This window comes from Bombina bombina, chromosome 5, assembly GCF_027579735.1.
Source record: "Bombina bombina isolate aBomBom1 chromosome 5, aBomBom1.pri, whole genome shotgun sequence".
In the NCBI taxonomy this organism is placed as follows: Eukaryota; Metazoa; Chordata; class Amphibia; order Anura; family Bombinatoridae; genus Bombina; species Bombina bombina.
This window is the reverse complement of record NC_069503.1, coordinates 876,527,222-876,547,515: the sequence shown is the minus strand read 5'-3', so window position 1 is coordinate 876,547,515 and position 20,294 is coordinate 876,527,222. Positions and strand designations below refer to the sequence as shown.

The 20,294-nt window shown below is 39.9% G+C and overlaps 1 protein-coding gene across 1 annotated transcript in view; it reads left to right on the top strand.

The window, feature by feature from the left end:
* The window catches only part of PRKDC (protein kinase, DNA-activated, catalytic subunit), a 2,064,551-nt gene that overhangs the window by 1,154,714 nt on the left and 889,543 nt on the right, over nt 1-20,294 (top strand). Inside the window, 1 exon segment of the mRNA XM_053715028.1 lies at nt 749-956. Coding sequence (XP_053571003.1) covers nt 749-956 — 208 coding nt within the window.

Below are 20,294 nucleotides of genomic sequence, written 5' to 3'. Positions count from 1 at the left end.
GAAACACTTTTTCTAGATAATAGAGTTTTCTGTATCCATTCTTCTTTTGCATAGTTAGTATGGCATTAAACTGTTACAAGCAGTTGATATGTGGCAGCATGGTAAACCTATGGAAGAATGAGCTGACTAAAGATAGTATGATGTAGAGAGGGATTGTTTTACCCGGACTTCCATACAGTACAATTTTTCAAAGGCCTTAAGTGGTTGTATGATCTTTGTTTGTAGTAGGTAAGTGATATAACTGGTGATATTATATCAATGGTGTGCAAATCCCCTTACTTTTCAAGGGATGGCTTGTCAAGAATTTAGCTTGCTTTAAATAGTAAATGTAGTGGGAGAAAGGCATCAATATATTTTGTTCCTGTATTGATATAAACAAAATGGTTTAAAATCAAATTAAATATGAAATGCAGGGAGGTGTAATAGAAGGTAGCATAATAATATCTAAAAAAAAAGTTTGGGCTTTGGGTATTGGTTAATTTCTCTGAAAGAAATATTTAATCTTGGGCCAGAGCTACATAGGTAACTAAATCAAAGTAAGGAAACTACAGTACATGTAAGGTAATTTCCTTGTGTTTTGCTCAGTTTCTGTCCATTTGCAATTACCATAAAAAGTGATTTAGAGAATACAGTCTTAGAAAATATGTTTGCTATTATGCCCCTTTAAAAAGACTGGTTTTATTTATATATTTGAGATAAAAGCTAATCATTTTTTTTTTTATTTTTTATTTTTTTTATTTACTTTCAGGAGTAGCTTTGATAAGCAATTAGCCTTTTTGGATACAGTGCACAGCATGTTCAAGAGTGAGGATCTGCTTTCAAATATAACACGCCAGTCTATTGTTGATCGTTGCCTTCTGACACTCATGTGGAACTGTAGCTTAGATACTTTAAAGCAATTCTTAAGTCAAACTATTACTCATATAATGGATACAATCAAGAGTCGATTCACCAAGGTAACTGTCCTTTCAACAAGAACATTTATATAAGTCCACAGTGGACTCCGCATTCACTTTATCAATATACACTCTGGGGTGCACTTTACATTTTCAAACAGATACCAAAAATTAAATGCACTCTCTAGTTTTGACAAACATAATAATTTACTGTATAAACATTTTCGGGGTCACCCCTGTCCTCAGACACAACCATAACACACTAATCAACATATATGTGCTCCCCCAGTCTCCCCATGTGTACAACTTTGTACACTTCAGGTAACTGTAACAGCCAGTCCACTCAACTGCGCATGTGCTAGTGTTTCTCTTGTAAGATGTATTGAGTCCACGGATTCATCCTTACTTGTGGGATATTCTCCTCTCCTACAGGAAGTGGCAGAGAGAGCACCCACAGCAGAGCTGCCTATATAGCTCCCCACTTAGCTCCACCCCCCAGTCATTCTCTCTGCCTGCTTAACTGTTAGGAAGGGCAAGAGGAGTGTGGTGACAAAAATGTTAGTTTTTATTTTCTCAAGCAAAAGTTTGTTATTTTAAATGGTACCGGTGTGTACTATTTACTCTCTGGCAGAAAAGGGATGAAGATTTCTCCAACATAGGTGTGTCCGGTCCACGGCGTCATCCTTACTTGTGGGATATTCTCTTCCCCAACAGGAAATGGCAAAGAGCCCAGCAAAGCTGGTCACATGATCCCTCCTAGGCTCCGCCTTCCCCAGTCATTCTCTTTGCCGTTGTACAGGCAACATCTCCACGGAGATGGCTTAGAGTTTTTTGGTGTACTTTTTCACATATTCAGTAATAAAGTGTGTTCAGTTTGAAATTTAAAGGGACAGTAACGGTTTTATTGTAAAACGTTTTTTGTGCTTTGTTGACAAGTTTAAGCCTGTTTAACATGTCTGAACCATCAGATAACGATGTTCTATATGTATGAAAGCCAATGTGTCTCCCCATTTAAATATATGTGATATATTTGTGTCATAATGTCCAAACAAAGTAGGGATAATAATGCCATAGATATGATATTGCCCAAGATGATTCCTCTAATGAGGGGAGTAAGCATGGTACTGCATCATCCCCTTCTGTGTCTACACCAGTTTTGCCCACACAAGAGGCCCCTAGTACATCTAGTGCGCCAATACTTATTACCATACAACAATTAATGGCTGTAATGGATAATTCTATTGCATGCATTTTTTCCAAAATGCCTACTTATCAGAGAAAGCGTGATTGCTCTGTTTTAAACACTGAAGAGCAAGAGGACGCTGATGATATCTGTTCTGACATACCCTCACACCTATCTGAAGGGGCCAGGAGGGAGGTTTTGTCTGAGGGAGAAATTTCAGATTCAGGGAAAATTTCTCAACAAGCAGAACCTGATATTGTAACTTTTAAATTTAAATTTCAACATCTCCACGCACTACTTAAGGAGGTATTATCTACTCTGGATGATTGTGACAATTTGGTCATTCCAGAGAAATTAGGTAAGATGGACAAGTTCCTAGAGGTTCCGGTGCCCCCCGATGTTTTTCCTATACCCAAGCGGGTGGCGGACATAGTAAATAAGGAGTGGGAAAGGCCCGGCATACCTTTTGTCCTCCCCCTATATTTAAGAAATTAGTTCCTATAGTCGACCCCAGAAAGGACTTATAGCATACAGTCCCCAAGGTCGAGGGGGCGGTTTCTACTCTAAACAAACGCACTTCTATTCCTATAGAAGATAGTTGTGCTTTCAAGATCCTATGGATTAAAGGTTAGAGGGTTTGCTTAAAAAGATGTTTGTTCAGCAAGGTTACCTTCTACAACCAATTTCATGCATTGTTCCTGTCACTACAGCTGCGTGTTTCTGGTTCGAAGAACTAGAAAAGTCGCTCAATAAAGAATCTTCGTACGAGGAGGTTTTTTACAGAGTTCAAGCTCTTAAATTGGCTAACTCTTTTTTATTTTAGATGCCGCTTTGCAATTAGCTAGATTAGCGGCGAATAATTCAGGGTTTGCTATCGTGGCGCGCAGAGCGCTTTTGCTTAACATCCCTTTCAAGGGTAAAACACTGTTTGGCCCTGACTTGAAAGAGATTATTTCAGACATCACTGGGGGAAAGGGCCACGCCCTTCCTCTGGATAGGTCTTTTAAGGCTAAAAAGAAGCCAAATTTTCGTCCCTTTCGCAGAAACGGACCAGCCTCAAATTCTACACCCTCTAAGCAAGAGGGTAATACTTCTCAAACCAAGCCAGCCTGGAGGCCGATGCAAGGCTGGAACAAGGGTAAGCAGGCCAAGTCACCTGCCACTGCTACCAAAACAGCATGAAGTGTTGGCCCCCGATCTGGGAAGGATCTGGTGGGGGGCAGACTTTCTCTCTTTGCTCAGGCTGGGGCAAGAGATGTTCAGGATCCTTGGGCGCTAGAAATAGTTTCTCAAGGTTATCTCCTGGAATTCAGGGAACTACCCCCAAGGGGAAGGTTCCACGGGTCTCAATTATCTTCGATCAGACATTCTTACACTGTGTAGAAGACCTGTTAAGCGTGGGAGTGATTCATCCTGTTCCATTAGGAGAACAAGGGATGGGTTTTTACTCCAACCTGTTCATAATTCCCAAAAAAGAGGGAACATTCAGACCTATTTTAGATCTCAAGATTCTAAACAAGTTTCTAAGGGTTTCATCATTCAAAATGGAAACCATTCGGTGGACTTAAAGGATGCGTACCTACGTATTCCTATCCACAAGGAACATTTTCGGTTCCTGAGGTTCGCCTTTCTGGACAAGCATTACCTGTGGCACTTCCATTCGGATTAGCCACTGCTCCAAGGATTTTCACAAGGGTACTAGGGTCCCTTCTAGCGGTGCTAAGACCAAGGGGCATTGCAGTAGTACCTTACTTGGACGACATCCTGATTCAAGTGTCGTCTCTGTCAAAAGCAAGGGCTCATACGGACATTGTCCTAGCCTTTCTCAGATCTCACGGGTGGAAAGTGAACATAGAAAAAAGTTCTCTGTCCCCGTCAACAAGAGTTCCCTTCTTGGGAACAATAATAGTTTCCTTAGAAATGAAGGTTTTTCTGACAGAGGCCAGAAAATCAAAACTTCTAAGCTCTTGTCAGGTACTTCATTCTGTTCTTCTTCCTTCCATAGCGCAGTCCATGGAAGTAATAGGTTTGATGGTTGCGGCAATGGACATAGTTCCTTTTGCACAAATTCATCTAAGACCATTGCACCTGTGCATGCTCAGACAGTGGAATGGGGATTATACAGACTTGTCTCCGACGATACAAGTAGATCAAATAACCAGAGATTCACTCCGTTGGTGGCTGACCCTGGACAACCTGTCACAGGGAATGAGCTTCCGCAGACCAGAGTAGGTCATTGTCACGACCGACGCCAGTCTGGTGGGCTGGGGCGCGGTCAGGGAACCCCTGAAAACTCAGGGTCTATGGTTTCGGGAAGACTCTCTTCTCCCGATAAACATAATGGAACTGAGAGCGATATTCAATGCTCTCAAGGCTTGGCCTCGACTAGCAAAGGCCAAATTCATAAGGTTTCAATCAGACATCATGACGACTGTTACATATATCAACCATCAGGGGGTAACAAGGAGTTCCCTGGCGATGGAGGAGCATCCGGGGGAGTGGGAACTCCATCTGGAAATCTTTTCCCAAATAACTCAATTATGGGGCATTCCAGACATGGTTCTGATGGCCTCTCGTCAGAACTTCATGGTCCCTTGTTACGGGTCCAAATCCAGGGATCCCAAGGCGACTCTATTGGATACAATAGTAGCACCTTGGATCTTCAACCTAGCTTATGTATTCCCACCGTTTCCTCTCATTCCCAGGCTGGTAGCCAGGATCAATCTGGAGAGGGCTTCGGTGACCTTGATAGTTCCTGTGTGGCCACGCAGGACTTGGTATGCAGACCTGGTGAATGTGTCATCGGCTCCACCATGGAAGCTACCTTTGAGACAGGACCTTCTTATTCAGGGTCCATTCGAACATCCGAATCTGGTTTTCCTCCAACTGACTGCTTGGAGTTTGAACGCTTGATTTTATCAAAGCGTGGGTTTTCAGATTCTGTAATAGATACTCTTATTCAGGCTAGAAAGCCTGTAACTAGAAAAATTTACAATAATATATGGAAAAAATATATCTGTTGGTGTGAATCTAAAGGATTCCCATGGAACAAGATAAAAATTCCTAAGATTCTTTCCTTTCTACAAGAAGGTTTGGAGAAAGGATTTTCTGCGAGTTCTCTGAAGGGACAGATCTCTGCTTTATCTGTTTTACTTCACAAAAGGCTGCCAGACGTTTAAGCGTTTGTTCAGGCTCTGGTTAGAATCAAGCCTGTTTACAGACCTTTGACTCTTCCCTGGAGTCTTACTCTAGTTCTTTCAGTTCTTCAAGGGGTTCCGTTTGAACCCTTACATTCCGTAGATATTAAGTTATTATCTTGGAAAGTTTTGTTTTAGGTTGCAATTTCTTCCGCTAGAAGAGTTTCTGAGTTATCTGCTCTGCAGTGTTCTCCGCCCTATCTGGTCCATGCAGATAAGGTGGTTTTACGTACTGAGCCTGGTTTTCTTCCGAAGGTTGTTTCCAACAAAAATATTAACCAGGAGATAGTTGTACCTTCTTTGTGTCCGAATCCAGTTTCATAGAAGGAACGTTTGTTACACAATTTGGACGTTGTCCGTGCTCTAAAATTCTATTTAGATGCTACAAAGGATTTCAGACAAACATCTTCCTTGTTTGTTGTTTATTCTGGTAAAAGGAGAGGTCAAAAAGCAACTTCTACCTCTCTCTCTTTTTGGCTTAAAAGCATCATCAGATTGGCTTATGAGACTGCCGGACGGCAGCCTCCTGAAAGAATCACAGCTCATTCCACTAGGGCCGTGGCTTCCACATGGGCCTTTAAGAACGAGGCTTCTGTTGATCAGATATGTAAGGCAGCGACTTGGTCTTCACTGCACACTTTTACCAACTTTTACAAATTTGATACTTTTGCTTCTTCTGAGGCTATTTTTGGGAGAAAGGTTTTGCAAACCGTGGTGCCTTCCATCTAGGTGACCTGATTTGCTCCCTCCCATCATCCGTGTCCTAAAGCTTTGGTATTGGTTCCCACAAGTAAGGATGACGCCATGGACCGGACACACCTATGTTGGAGAAAACAGAATTTATGTTTACCTGATAAATTACTTTCTCCAACGGTGTGTCCGGTCCACGGCCCGCCCTGGTTTTTTAATCAGGTCTGATGATTTATTTTCTTTAACTACAGTCACCACGGTATCATATGATTTCTCCTATGCAAATATTCCTCCTTTACGTCGGTCGAATGACTGGGGAAGGCGGAGCCTAGGAGGGATCATGTGACCAGCTTTGCTGGGCTCTTTGCCATTTCCTGTTGGGGAACAGAATATATGGGGATAGGGATAAACTGGCACTACACTGGTTTTAAGTAAGAAAAAGAATCATTCGATTCCGGTGCTACCCCTTGGAAACAATTGGTTAACAAAAGAGAGAAAAAGGATAGACAGGGGTTTATATAGCACTCATACTTACTTATATGGGTATGAAGTTAGTTAAAAAAACTATACTTTAATTATTTGTTTAAAAGATATGGGGTGACAACCCCTACCGTTACACACGAACCACTACCTAATATCATGAAACTAAACTAAACTAAAAACAAGCCAACAGTCACTTCTCTGTTTCCTGGCCGATAGCAGGAAACGTCGGCATCAGGTGGCTGAAGTGACTGACCGGCAATATACAAAATATTTAGAGCAAACGCGTTTCGGCTATGACCTAGCCTTTCTCAATGCTATATTTTGCTGATAGTTAGTGAACCCGAGGCTGCCGGGTGCGCGGACTTTTAAACCCATTCTCAGACCGAGAGTTAGCCAATTGGGTGAGTCTTTGAGAAGACGCCTTCTTAGTATCCAATGGTTACGCTGGGTGGGAGACGCCTACACACCTGATTGGACTATATGGCTGAGAAGTGTATTAGGTATGTCGCGCATGCGTGTTACTCCACTAATAGCATCTATAGAGAATCACTTGTATGACAACTGCTATATTTCCAAACAATATATATATATGTTAATTGAACAAATAAGTATCGTATTCCAACGTAAACCATTCAAAACCCAAACTTAAACAATATTATACTCAAACGATTCCAGTATAGCGATTATTATGTACCCAAGCTTAGGTAGTGCTATACCGTTATAAAGTTTTTACAGCACTAATAACAGCCACAATACTATTGTTAGCCATATGTTAAATCAAATAATGCTAAACATTGTACATTAAAAGCTTTATTCTGATGATAAAGAATTATCACTTAAGTATCTGGCCAAACTTAAGTATATTGGGTTACATACTTGGTTATAATAATTCCCACAAAAAATATAAAATATAATATTTCTTGGAATTTATGTGGGTATGATCCAATTTATAACCTCCATATATAGCGATAGTAATTAGTGTGAAAAGTGAGTTTTTAGGCTTAATCCTCACTAGTTTATCACCAAATGTCTGCTTAGTAATGTACAGGTGACGCAATGGTATTACGTCTAAGGTTACAATATTGGTTTTCAATTCCGCTATCAATGGCATTAATATGATACTTGGGAAACCACAGACTTAGAATCCTACGGTAAATATCTTTTAATAATTATTGATTATTTACATTGTGGTTCTAAAAGAAAAAGTTTACTTAGATATATATTTTCTTTCTGGGTCCCAATCTATACATACATGATATTGACCAGATATCCTAGATCTTGAGGATCCTGGTCAGGCATATACTATGCACAGACTGGGACCAGCAAGCAGTGCTATAACATTCCATACAAGAAGTGATCTCTTGCTGCTATACATCTCATCAGATATATACCCAGTAATTGTTGTATTCATTCATACCATGAGGCATGACGGTATTTAAATTGAAAACCCATTTGGTTTCCAACTGTAACAATTTATCCTCAGTGTTACCTCCTCTTATTCCGGGCTTCAATTTCTCTAGACCCCAACATTTTAGGGCATTAGGTTTCCCATTATGACATTGTAAGAAATGCCTAGCGACACTGGTAATTTGTTTAGATTTGTCTACATCTCTTTGAGCTGTTCTAATATTACTTAGGTGTTCAGTTATACGTGTACACATACTCCTTGTTGTCATTCCTATGTAATATAGATTGCAGCTACAAGATATACAGTAGATAACATTTGTACTTTGACAATTTATATGTTGTTTGATATTACAGGTTCTTCCAAATCTATCCACTATTTTTTGTTTTTTAACCATGTGTTGGCATACTGAACAGTGTCCACATGCTATGGAGCCCTCATATATAGGTAATTTCTTAGCATTTCTATCATAATGGCTTGTAACCAGTGTATCCTTGATATTTCTAGCACGTCTGTATGTCACTAGTGGCTTCTCTGTTATTAAGGGTTTTAATAGATCATCCCTAGTTAGGACATGCCAATGTTTAGTCAGGATCTCAATGATTTGATCACTTTGTGCAGAATAAGTGGTAATACATCTTAAGGGGGTATTTTTCTCCTTAATTTTAGGGGTGAGTAATTCTGCTCTATCTTTAAGTAATGCTCTGTTATATGCTCTGGCAAGCAATTTTTTTGAATAGCCTCTTTCCAGTAACCTTTGTCTTAGTTCTCTAGCAGCTATTTTAAAATTCTCAATGGTGCTACAATTTCTCCTTAAGCGTATATATTCGCCCATCGGTAGTCCTCTAATAGTAGCAGGATGATGATGACTGCTTGCATGCAAAATATTATTAGTGGACGTGGGTTTCCTATATGCTTCTGTCACAATTGAATTGTCAGTTTTTTCAATTGTGAGATCCAAAAACTCTACTTTAGACTTTTGTATATTGGATGTAAGATATAGTCCAAACGGGTTTTCATTTAATGTTGTAATGAGATCATGTAGGAGATTCTCAGGACCATTCCATATAAATAGAATGTCATCTATATATCTGGACCAGTGGGAGATATATTTGGTGAGATGTTTAAGATTGTCATTGAACACCACAGTTTCCTCCCACCAATTCAATTGTGACAGAAGCATATAGGAAACCCACGTCCACTAATAATATTTTGCATGCAAGCAGTCATCATCATCCTGCTACTATTAGAGGACTACCGATGGGCGAATATATACGCTTAAGGAGAAATTGTAGCACCATTGAGAATTTTAAAATAGCTGCTAGAGAACTAAGACAAAGGTTACTGGAAAGAGGCTATTCAAAAAAATTGCTTGCCAGAGCATATAACAGAGCATTACTTAAAGATAGAGCAGAATTACTCACCCCTAAAATTAAGGAGAAAAATACCCCCTTAAGATGTATTACCACTTATTCTGCACAAAGTGATCAAATCATTGAGATCCTGACTAAACATTGGCATGTCCTAACTAGGGATGATCTATTAAAACCCTTAATAACAGAGAAGCCACTAGTGACATACAGACGTGCTAGAAATATCAAGGATACACTGGTTACAAGCCATTATGATAGAAATGCTAAGAAATTACCTATATATGAGGGCTCCATAGCATGTGGACACTGTTCAGTATGCCAACACATGGTTAAAAAACAAAAAATAGTGGATAGATTTGGAAGAACCTGTAATATCAAACAACATATAAATTGTCAAAGTACAAATGTTATCTACTGTATATCTTGTAGCTGCAATCTATATTACATAGGAATGACAACAAGGAGTATGTGTACACGTATAACTGAACACCTAAGTAATATTAGAACAGCTCAAAGAGATGTAGACAAATCTAAACAAATTACCAGTGTCGCTAGGCATTTCTTACAATGTCATAATGGGAAACCTAATGCCCTAAAATGTTGGGGTCTAGAGAAATTGAAGCCCGGAATAAGAGGAGGTAACACTGAGGATAAATTGTTACAGTTGGAAACCAAATGGGTTTTCAATTTAAATACCGTCATGCCTCATGGTATGAATGAATACAACAATTACTGGGTATATATCTGATGAGATGTATAGCAGCAAGAGATCACTTCTTGTATGGAATGTTATAGCACTGCTTGCTGGTCCCAGTCTGTGCATAGTATATGCCTGACCAGGATCCTCAAGATCTAGGATATCTGGTCAATATCATGTATGTATAGATTGGGACCCAGAAAGAAAATATATATCTAAGTAAACTTTTTCTTTTAGAACCACAATGTAAATAATCAATAATTATTAAAAGATATTTACCGTAGGATTCTAAGTCTGTGGTTTCCCAAGTATCATATTAATGCCATTGATAGCGGAATTGAAAACCAATATTGTAACCTTAGACGTAATACCATTGCGTCACCTGTACATTACTAAGCAGACATTTGGTGATAAACTAGTGAGGATTAAGCCTAAAAACTCACTTTTCACACTAATTACTATCGCTATATATGGAGGTTATAAATTGGATCATACCCACATAAATTCCAAGAAATATTATATTTTATATTTTTTGTGGGAATTATTATAACCAAGTATGTAACCCAATATACTTAAGTTTGGCCAGATACTTAAGTGATAATTCTTTATCATCAGAATAAAGCTTTTAATGTACAATGTTTAGCATTATTTGATTTAACATATGGCTAACAATAGTATTGTGGCTGTTATTAGTGCTGTAAAAACTTTATAACGGTATAGCACTACCTAAGCTTGGGTACATAATAATCGCTATACTGGAATCGTTTGAGTATAATATTGTTTAAGTTTGGGTTTTGAATGGTTTACGTTGGAATACGATACTTATTTGTTCAATTAACATATATATATATTGTTTGGAAATATAGCAGTTGTCATACAAGTGATTCTCTATAGATGCTATTAGTGGAGTAACACGCATGCGCGACATACCTAATACACTTCTCAGCCATATAGTCCAATCAGGTGTGTAGGCGTCTCCCACCCAGCGTAACCATTGGATACTAAGAAGGCGTCTTCTCAAAGACTCACCCAATTGGCTAACTCTCGGTCTGAGAATGGGTTTAAAAGTCCGCGCACCCGGCAGCCTCGGGTTCACTAACTATCAGCAAAATATAGCATTGAGAAAGGCTAGGTCATAGCCGAAACGCGTTTGCTCTAAATATTTTGTATATTGCCGGTCAGTCACTTCAGCCACCTGATGCCGACGTTTCCTGCTATCGGCCAGGAAACAGAGAAGTGACTGTTGGCTTGTTTTTAGTTTAGTTTAGTTTCATGATATTAGGTAGTGGTTCGTGTGTAACGGTAGGGGTTGTCACCCCATATCTTTTAAACAAATAATTAAAGTATAGTTTTTTTAACTAACTTCATACCCATATAAGTAAGTATGAGTGCTATATAAACCCCTGTCTATCCTTTTTCTCTCTTTTGTTAACCAATTGTTTCCAAGGGGTAGCACCGGAATCGAATGATTCTTTTTCTTACTTAAAACCAGTGTAGTGCCAGTTTATCCCTATCCCCATAGATTGTAATTTTGTATGTGAGAATTGTACTCACATTTCTCTCTTAAACTAGAGCACACACTAAAAAAGAAACACTTTGAATTATGGCCTCTTTCGATTTAGGGGCAGAAATGCTCCAATGGACTAAAGATATAACAAATCTTACAGCTGAACTTAGAAATAAAAGTACTACAGAGAGTAACAGTTCTGTGGAATGGTCTGATTCTTTAAAGAATCTTAAAAAAATTAGAAGGAAACAGATAAAGAAGCAATGGAATATAGGAATGTACAATTTTTATAAAGATAACAGTGTCATTCCTAGAGGCCTAAGATTGAAATTGTTTCCCTCTTTCAATGATTATAAACCTGAATTTAAAATCAAATGGGAGAGTGCCCTGACTGAATGCTCGCTTAAATTAATGGGATATCTAACTGAATATGAACTAGATAAACTAAATGATATAAATGATGGCATTTCTAAACTGTGTGATGAACTTAAACAGTATGAACTAAATGAAGAGTTTCAAAAGTCATATAATAAAACCAAGGGAGAAGTTGAGAAGTTTGCACGTTTTATTTCAGAGAGGAAAGAACGTAAGATTGATAGAGATCTCAATGATTATTCTTCTGATACAATCTACTCTTGGGGGCAGAACAAGACCGCTAGTCTAGATGCAGACACATCAGACAGAGAAGGTGATAGTACAGATGTAGATTTATCTGATGGCGAAACCTTACCTAGAACTATTCTGAAAAATAGAATTGTACCTCATAAAATTAATAACACCAATATCCCTTTAGGCGGAGAACCAGAAGGGGCCGCAAAAATCGGAACCAGAACCCGCAGACAAGTAAAATTCAGTCACAAATCACAACACAAAAAGAAGTAGACATTCCAGAATTGAACATAATTAATCTCTCTGATGTTACTCTTTCTAATGCACAAATATCTGTCCTAAAAAGAGGCTTATCATTCATACCCACACCAAATTTGAACAAATTTGAGGCTATAAAGGATATTCACTTATTCACTCGGAAAATTCTCCTTAAAAAATACTTCAGTAACTCTGAATCTGACACCTTCAATGCTAATGATCAAGCTGCCATTAATGATTTAATTGCATTGTTAGATGAAGCCATTAGCTGTAATTCTGACCATGAGGACACTAGTTGGCGAACTATCTTAAAAACTAAGTCCAAATTTGTACCTCCTAACCATACGTCATATAATACACTGACCTTTCTTAATCTTGTATGTCAAGATATTTTAGACATACAGGACAACAGTGGCATTAACAATCATAATCTATCTAATGAAGAAATTAAAGCCCTGAAACAATTGAAAAATATGAAAGGTATACAAATAAAAAGCAGTGACAAAGGCGGCAACATTGTTGTTTGGCCTGACACGATGTACAGGGAGGAAGCATTACGTCAGCTTAACAATTCATCTAATTACAAGCCACTTCTATGTAACCCTACAGAGATGTTTCTCAACAGTTATAATAAATTGATTCGTTCAGCCCTTGACAATGGTGTTATAGATCAGAAGGAATTTAAATTTCTAGAAGTAAAAGAACCAAAAACAGCTACTTTGTATTTGCTGCCCAAAATACATAAGGATGCATGTAAACCACCAGGCAGACCAATAGTGTCTGGAATAGGCTCCCTTACTGAAAAAGCCAGCAAATACATAGACGCAAGATTAAGATATATTGTTGAATCACTTCCATCGCACACCAAAGATACGATGCATTTGTTAAACAAACTTAATGAGATCAACATTGACAGCAATTCAGTACTGGTAACTTGTGACGTGGAATCGCTCTACACGAGTATAAAAACACATTGGGGATGTAGAGCGGTGTCACACTTTCTTAATCAAAATACCAGTATGAGTGAGGAGGTTAAAGAATTTTTATTGAATATGATAGAGTTTATTCTAACTCATAATTTCTTCGTATTCGATGATAAGTTCTATTTACAGACCTGTGGGACAGCGATGGGCACTGCGTGTGCCCCAACCTACGCTAATATATATCTGGGCTGGTGGGAGGAAACTGTGGTGTTCAATGACAATCTTAAACATCTCACCAAATATATCTCCCACTGGTCCAGATATATAGATGACATTCTATTTATATGGAATGGTCCTGAGAATCTCCTACATGATCTCATTACAACATTAAATGAAAACCCGTTTGGACTATATCTTACATCCAATATACAAAAGTCTAAAGTAGAGTTTTTGGATCTCACAATTGAAAAAACTGACAATTCAATTGTGACAGAAGCATATAGGAAACCCACGTCCACTAATAATATTTTGCATGCAAGCAGTCATCATCATCCTGCTACTATTAGAGGACTACCGATGGGCGAATATATACGCTTAAGGAGAAATTGTAGCACCATTGAGAATTTTAAAATAGCTGCTAGAGAACTAAGACAAAGGTTACTGGAAAGAGGCTATTCAAAAAAATTGCTTGCCAGAGCATATAACAGAGCATTACTTAAAGATAGAGCAGAATTACTCACCCCTAAAATTAAGGAGAAAAATACCCCCTTAAGATGTATTACCACTTATTCTGCACAAAGTGATCAAATCATTGAGATCCTGACTAAACATTGGCATGTCCTAACTAGGGATGATCTATTAAAACCCTTAATAACAGAGAAGCCACTAGTGACATACAGACGTGCTAGAAATATCAAGGATACACTGGTTACAAGCCATTATGATAGAAATGCTAAGAAATTACCTATATATGAGGGCTCCATAGCATGTGGACACTGTTCAGTATGCCAACACATGGTTAAAAAACAAAAAATAGTGGATAGATTTGGAAGAACCTGTAATATCAAACAACATATAAATTGTCAAAGTACAAATGTTATCTACTGTATATCTTGTAGCTGCAATCTATATTACATAGGAATGACAACAAGGAGTATGTGTACACGTATAACTGAACACCTAAGTAATATTAGAACAGCTCAAAGAGATGTAGACAAATCTAAACAAATTACCAGTGTCGCTAGGCATTTCTTACAATGTCATAATGGGAAACCTAATGCCCTAAAATGTTGGGGTCTAGAGAAATTGAAGCCCGGAATAAGAGGAGGTAACACTGAGGATAAATTGTTACAGTTGGAAACCAAATGGGTTTTCAATTTAAATACCGTCATGCCTCATGGTATGAATGAATACAACAATTACTGGGTATATATCTGATGAGATGTATAGCAGCAAGAGATCACTTCTTGTATGGAATGTTATAGCACTGCTTGCTGGTCCCAGTCTGTGCATAGTATATGCCTGACCAGGATCCTCAAGATCTAGGATATCTGGTCAATATCATGTATGTATAGATTGGGACCCAGAAAGAAAATATATATCTAAGTAAACTTTTTCTTTTAGAACCACAATGTAAATAATCAATAATTATTAAAAGATATTTACCGTAGGATTCTAAGTCTGTGGTTTCCCAAGTATCATATTAATGCCATTGATAGCGGAATTGAAAACCAATATTGTAACCTTAGACGTAATACCATTGCGTCACCTGTACATTACTAAGCAGACATTTGGTGATAAACTAGTGAGGATTAAGCCTAAAAACTCACTTTTCACACTAATTACTATCGCTATATATGGAGGTTATAAATTGGATCATACCCACATAAATTCCAAGAAATATTATATTTCTCCAACATAGGTGTGTCCGGTCCACGGCGTCATCCTTACTTGTGGGATATTCTCTTCCCCAACAGGAAATGGCAAAGAGCCCAGCAAAGCTGGTCACATGATCCCTCCTAGGCTCCGCCTACCCCAGTCATTCTCTTTGCCGTTGTACAGGCAACATCTCCACGGAGATGGCTTAGAGTTTTTTAGTGTTTAACTGTAGTTTTTATTATTCAATCAAGAGTTTGTTATTTTGAAATAGTGCTGGTATGTACTATTTACTCAGAAACAGAAAAGAGATGAAGATTTCTGTTTGTATGAGGAAAATGATTTTAGCAACCGTAACTAAAATCCATGGCTGTTCCACACAGGACTGTTGAGAGCAATTAACTTCAGTTGGGGGAACAGTGTGCAGTCTCTTGCTGCTTGAGGTATGACACATTCTAACAAGACGATGTAATGCTGGAAGCTGTCATTTTCCCTATGGGATCCGGTAAGCCATGTTTATTACGATCATAAATAAGGGCTTCACAAGGGCTTATTAAGACTGTAGACTGTTTCTGGGCTAAATCGATTCATTATTAACACATATTTAGCCTTGAGGAATCATTTTATCTGGGTATTTTGATATAATAATATCGGCAGGCACTGTATTAGACACCTTATTCCTTAGGGGCTTTCCCAAAGCTTAAGCAGAGCCTCATTTTCGCGCCGGTGTGGCGCACTTGTTTTTGAGAGGCATGGCATGCAGTCGCATGTGAGAGGAGCTCTGATACTTAGAAAAGACTTTCTGAAGGCGTCATTTGGTATCGTATTCCCCTTTGGGCTTGGTTGGGTCTCAGCAAAGCAGATACCAGGGACTGTAAAGGGGTTAAAGTTTAAAACGGCTCCGGTTCCGTTATTTTAAGGGTTAAAGCTTCCAAATTTGGTGTGCAATACTTTTAAGGCTTTAAGACACTGTGGTTTTGAACAATTCCTTCATGTTTTTTCGCAATTGCAGTAATAAAGTGTGTTCAGTTTAAAATTTAAAGTGACAGTAACGGTTTTATTTTAAAACGTTTTTGTACTTTGTTATCAAGTTTATGCCTGTTTAACATGTCTGAACTACCAGATAGACTGTGTTCTGAATGTGGGGAAGCCAGAATTCCTATTCATTTAAATAAATGTGATTTATGTGATAATGACAATGATGCCCAAGATGATTCCTCAAGTGAGGGGAGTAAGCATGGTACTGCATCATTCCCTCCTTCGTCTACACGAGTCTTGCCCACTCAGGAGGCCCCTAGTACATCTAGCGCGCCAATACTCCTTACTATGCAACAATTAACGGCTGTAATGGATAATTCTGTCAAAAACATTTTAGCCAAAATGAACCCTTGTCAGCGTAAGCGTGGCTGCTCTGTTTTAGATACTGAAGAGCATGACGACGCTGATATTAATATCTCTGAAGGGCCCCTAACCCAGTCTGATGGGGCCAGGGAGGTTTTGTCTGAGGGAGAAATTACTGATTCAGGGAACATTTCTCAACAGGCTGAACCTGATGTGATTGCATTTAAATTTAAGTTGGAACATCTCCGCATTCTGCTTAAGGAGGTATTATCCACTCTGGATGATTGTGAAAAGTTGGTCATCCCAGAGAAACTATGTAAAATGGACAAGTTCCTAGAGGTGCCGGGGCTCCCAGAAGCTTTTCCTATACCCAAGCGGGTGGCGGACATTGTTAATAAAGAATGGGAAAGGCCCGGTATTCCTTTCGTCCCTCCCCCCATATTTAAAAAATTGTTTCCTATGGTCGACCCCAGAAAGGACTTATGGCAGACAGTCCCCAAGGTCGAGGGAGCGGTTTCCACTTTAAACAAACGCACCACTATACCCATAGAGGATAGTTGTGCTTTCAAAGATCCTATGGATAAAAAATTAGAAGGTTTGCTTAAAAAGATGTTTGTTCAGCAGGGTTACCTTCTACAACCAATTTCATGCATTGTCCCTGTCGCTACAGCCGCATGTTTCTGGTTCGATGAGCTGATAAAGACGCTCGATAGTGATTCTCCTCCTTATGAGGAGATTATGGACAGAATCAATGCTCTCAAATTGGCTAATTCTTTCACCCTAGACGCCACTTTGCAATTGGCTAGGTTAGCGGCTAAGAATTCTGGGTTTGCTATTGTGGCGCGCAGAGCGCTTTGGTTGAAATCTTGGTCGGCTGATGCGTCTTCCAAGAACAAGCTACTAAACATTCCTTTCAAGGGGAAAACGCTGTTTGGCCCTGACTTGAAAGAGATTATCTCTGATATCACTGGGGGTAAGGGCCACGCCCTTCCTCAGGATCGGCCTTTCAAGGCAAAAAATAGACCTAATTTTCGTCCCTTTCGTAAAAACGGACCAGCCCAAAGTGCTACGTCCTCTAAGCAAGAGGGTAATACTTCTCAAGCCAAGCCAGCTTGGAGACCAATGCAAGGCTGGAACAAGGGAAAGCAGGCCAAGAAACCTGCCACTGCTACCAAGACAGCATGAAATGTTGGCCCCCGATCCGGGACCGGATCTGGTGGGGGGCAGACTCTCTCTCTTCGCTCAGGCTTGGGCAAGAGATGTTCTGGATCCTTGGGCGCTAGAAATAGTCTCCCAAGGTTATCTTCTGGAATTCAAGGGACTTCCCCCAAGGGGGAGGTTCCACAGGTCTCAGTTGTCTTCAGACCACATAAAAAGACAGGCGTTCTTACATTGTGTAGAAGACCTGTTAAAAATGGGAGTGATTCATCCAGTTCCATTAAGAGAACAAGGGATGGGGTTCTACTCCAATCTGTTCATAGTTCCCAAAAAAGAGGGAACGTTCAGACCAATCTTAGATCTCAAGATCTTAAACAAGTTTCTCAAGGTTCCATCGTTCAAGATGGAAACCATTCGAACTATTCTTCCTTCCATCCAGGAAGGTCAATTCATGACCACGGTGGATTTAAAGGATGCGTATCTACATATTCCTATCCACAAGGAACATCATCGGTTCCTAAGGTTCGCATTCCTGGACAAACATTACCAGTTCGTGGCGCTTCCTTTCGGATTAGCCACTGCTCCAAGGATTTTCACAAAGGTACTAGGGTCCCTTCTAGCTGTGCTACGACCAAGGGGCGTTGCGGTAGTACCTTACTTGGACGACATTCTGATTCAAGCGTCGTCCCTTCCTCAAGCAAAGGCTCACACGGACATCGTCCTGGCCTTTCTCAGATCTCACGGATGGAAAGTGAACGTGGAAAAGAGTTCTCTATCCCCGTCAACAAGGGTTCCCTTCTTGGGAACAATTATAGACTCCTTAGAAATGAGGATTTTTCTGACAGAGGTCAGAAAAACAAAACTTCTAGACTCTTGTCGGATACTTCATTCCGTTCCTCTTCCTTCCATAGCTCAGTGCATGGAAGTGATCGGGTTGATGGTAGCGCCAATGGACATAGTTCCTTTTGCGCGCATTCATCTAAGACCATTACAACTGTGCATGCTCAGTCAGTGGAATGGGGACTATACAGACTTGTCTCCGAAGATACAAGTAAATCAGAGGACCAGAGACTCACTCCGTTGGTGGCTGTCCCTGGACAACCTGTCACAAGGGATGACATTCCGCAGACCAGAGTGGGTCATTGTCACGACCGACGCCAGTCTGATGGGCTGGGGCGCGGTCTGGGGATCCCTGAAAGCTCAGGGTCTTTGGTCTCGGGAAGAATCTCTTCTACCGATAAATATTCTGGAACTGAGAGCGATATTCAATGCTCTCAAGGCTTGGCCTCAGCTAGCGAGGACCAAGTTCATACGGTTTCAATCAGACAACATGACAACTGTTGCGTACATCAACCATCAGGGGGGAACAAGGAGTTCCCTAGCGATGGAAGAAGTGACCAAAATCATTCTATGGGCGGAGTCTCACTCCTGCCACCTGTCTGCTATCCACATCCCAGGAGTGGAAAATTGGGAAGCGGATTTTCTGAGTCGTCAGACATTGCATCCGGGGGAGTGGGAACTCCATCCGGAAATCTTTGCCCAAGTCACTCACCTGTGGGGCATTCCAGACATGGATCTGATGGCCTCTCGTCAGAACTTCAAAGTTCCTTGCTACGGGGCCAGATCCAGGGATCCCAAGGCGGCTCTAGTGGATGCACTAGTAGCACCTTGGACCTTCAAACTAGCTTATGTGTTCCCGCCATTTCCTCTCATCCCCAGGCTGGTAGCCAGGATCAATCAGGAGAGGGCGTCGGTGATCTTGATAGCTCCTGCGTGGCCACGCAGGACTTGGTATGCAGATCTGGTGAATATGTCATCGGCTCCACCTTGGAAGCTACCTTTGAGACGAGACCTTCTTGTTCAGGGTCCGTTCGAACATCCGAATCTGGTTTCACTCCAGCTGACTGCTTGGAGATTGAACGCTTGATTTTATCGAAGCGAGGATTCTCAGATTCTGTTATCGATACTCTTGTTCAGGCCAGAAAGCCTGTAACTAGAAAGATTTACCACAAAATTTGGAAAAAATATATCTGTTGGTGTGAATCTAAAGGATTCCCTTGGGACAAGGTTAAGATTCCTAGGATTCTATCCTTCCTTCAAGAAGGATTGGAAAAAGGATTATCTGCAAGTTCCCTGAAGGGACAGATTTCTGCCTTGTCGGTGTTACTTCACAAAAAGCTGGCAGCTGTGCCAGATGTTCAAGCCTTTGTTCAGGCTCTGGTTAGAATCAAGCCTGTTTACAAACCTTTGACTCCTCCTTGGAGTCTCAATTTAGTTCTTTCAGTTCTTCAGGGGGTTCCGTTTGAACCCTTACATTCCGTTGATATTAAGTTATTATCTTGGAAAGTTTTGTTTTTAGTTGCAATTTCTTCTGCTAGAAGAGTTTCAGAATTATCTGCTCTGCAGTGTTCTCCTCCTTATCTGGTGTTCCATGCAGATAAGGTGGTTTTACGTACTAAACCTGGTTTTCTTCCAAAAGTTGTTTCTAACAAAAACATTAACCAGGAGATTATCGTACCTTCTCTGTGTCCGAAACCAGTTTCAAAGAAGGAACGTTTGTTGCACAATTTGGATGTTGTTCGCGCTCTAAAATTCTATTTAGATGCTACAAAGGATTTTAGACAAACATCTTCCTTGTTTGTTGTTTATTCAGGTAAAAGGAGAGGTCAAAAAGCAACTTCTACCTCTCTCTCTTTTTG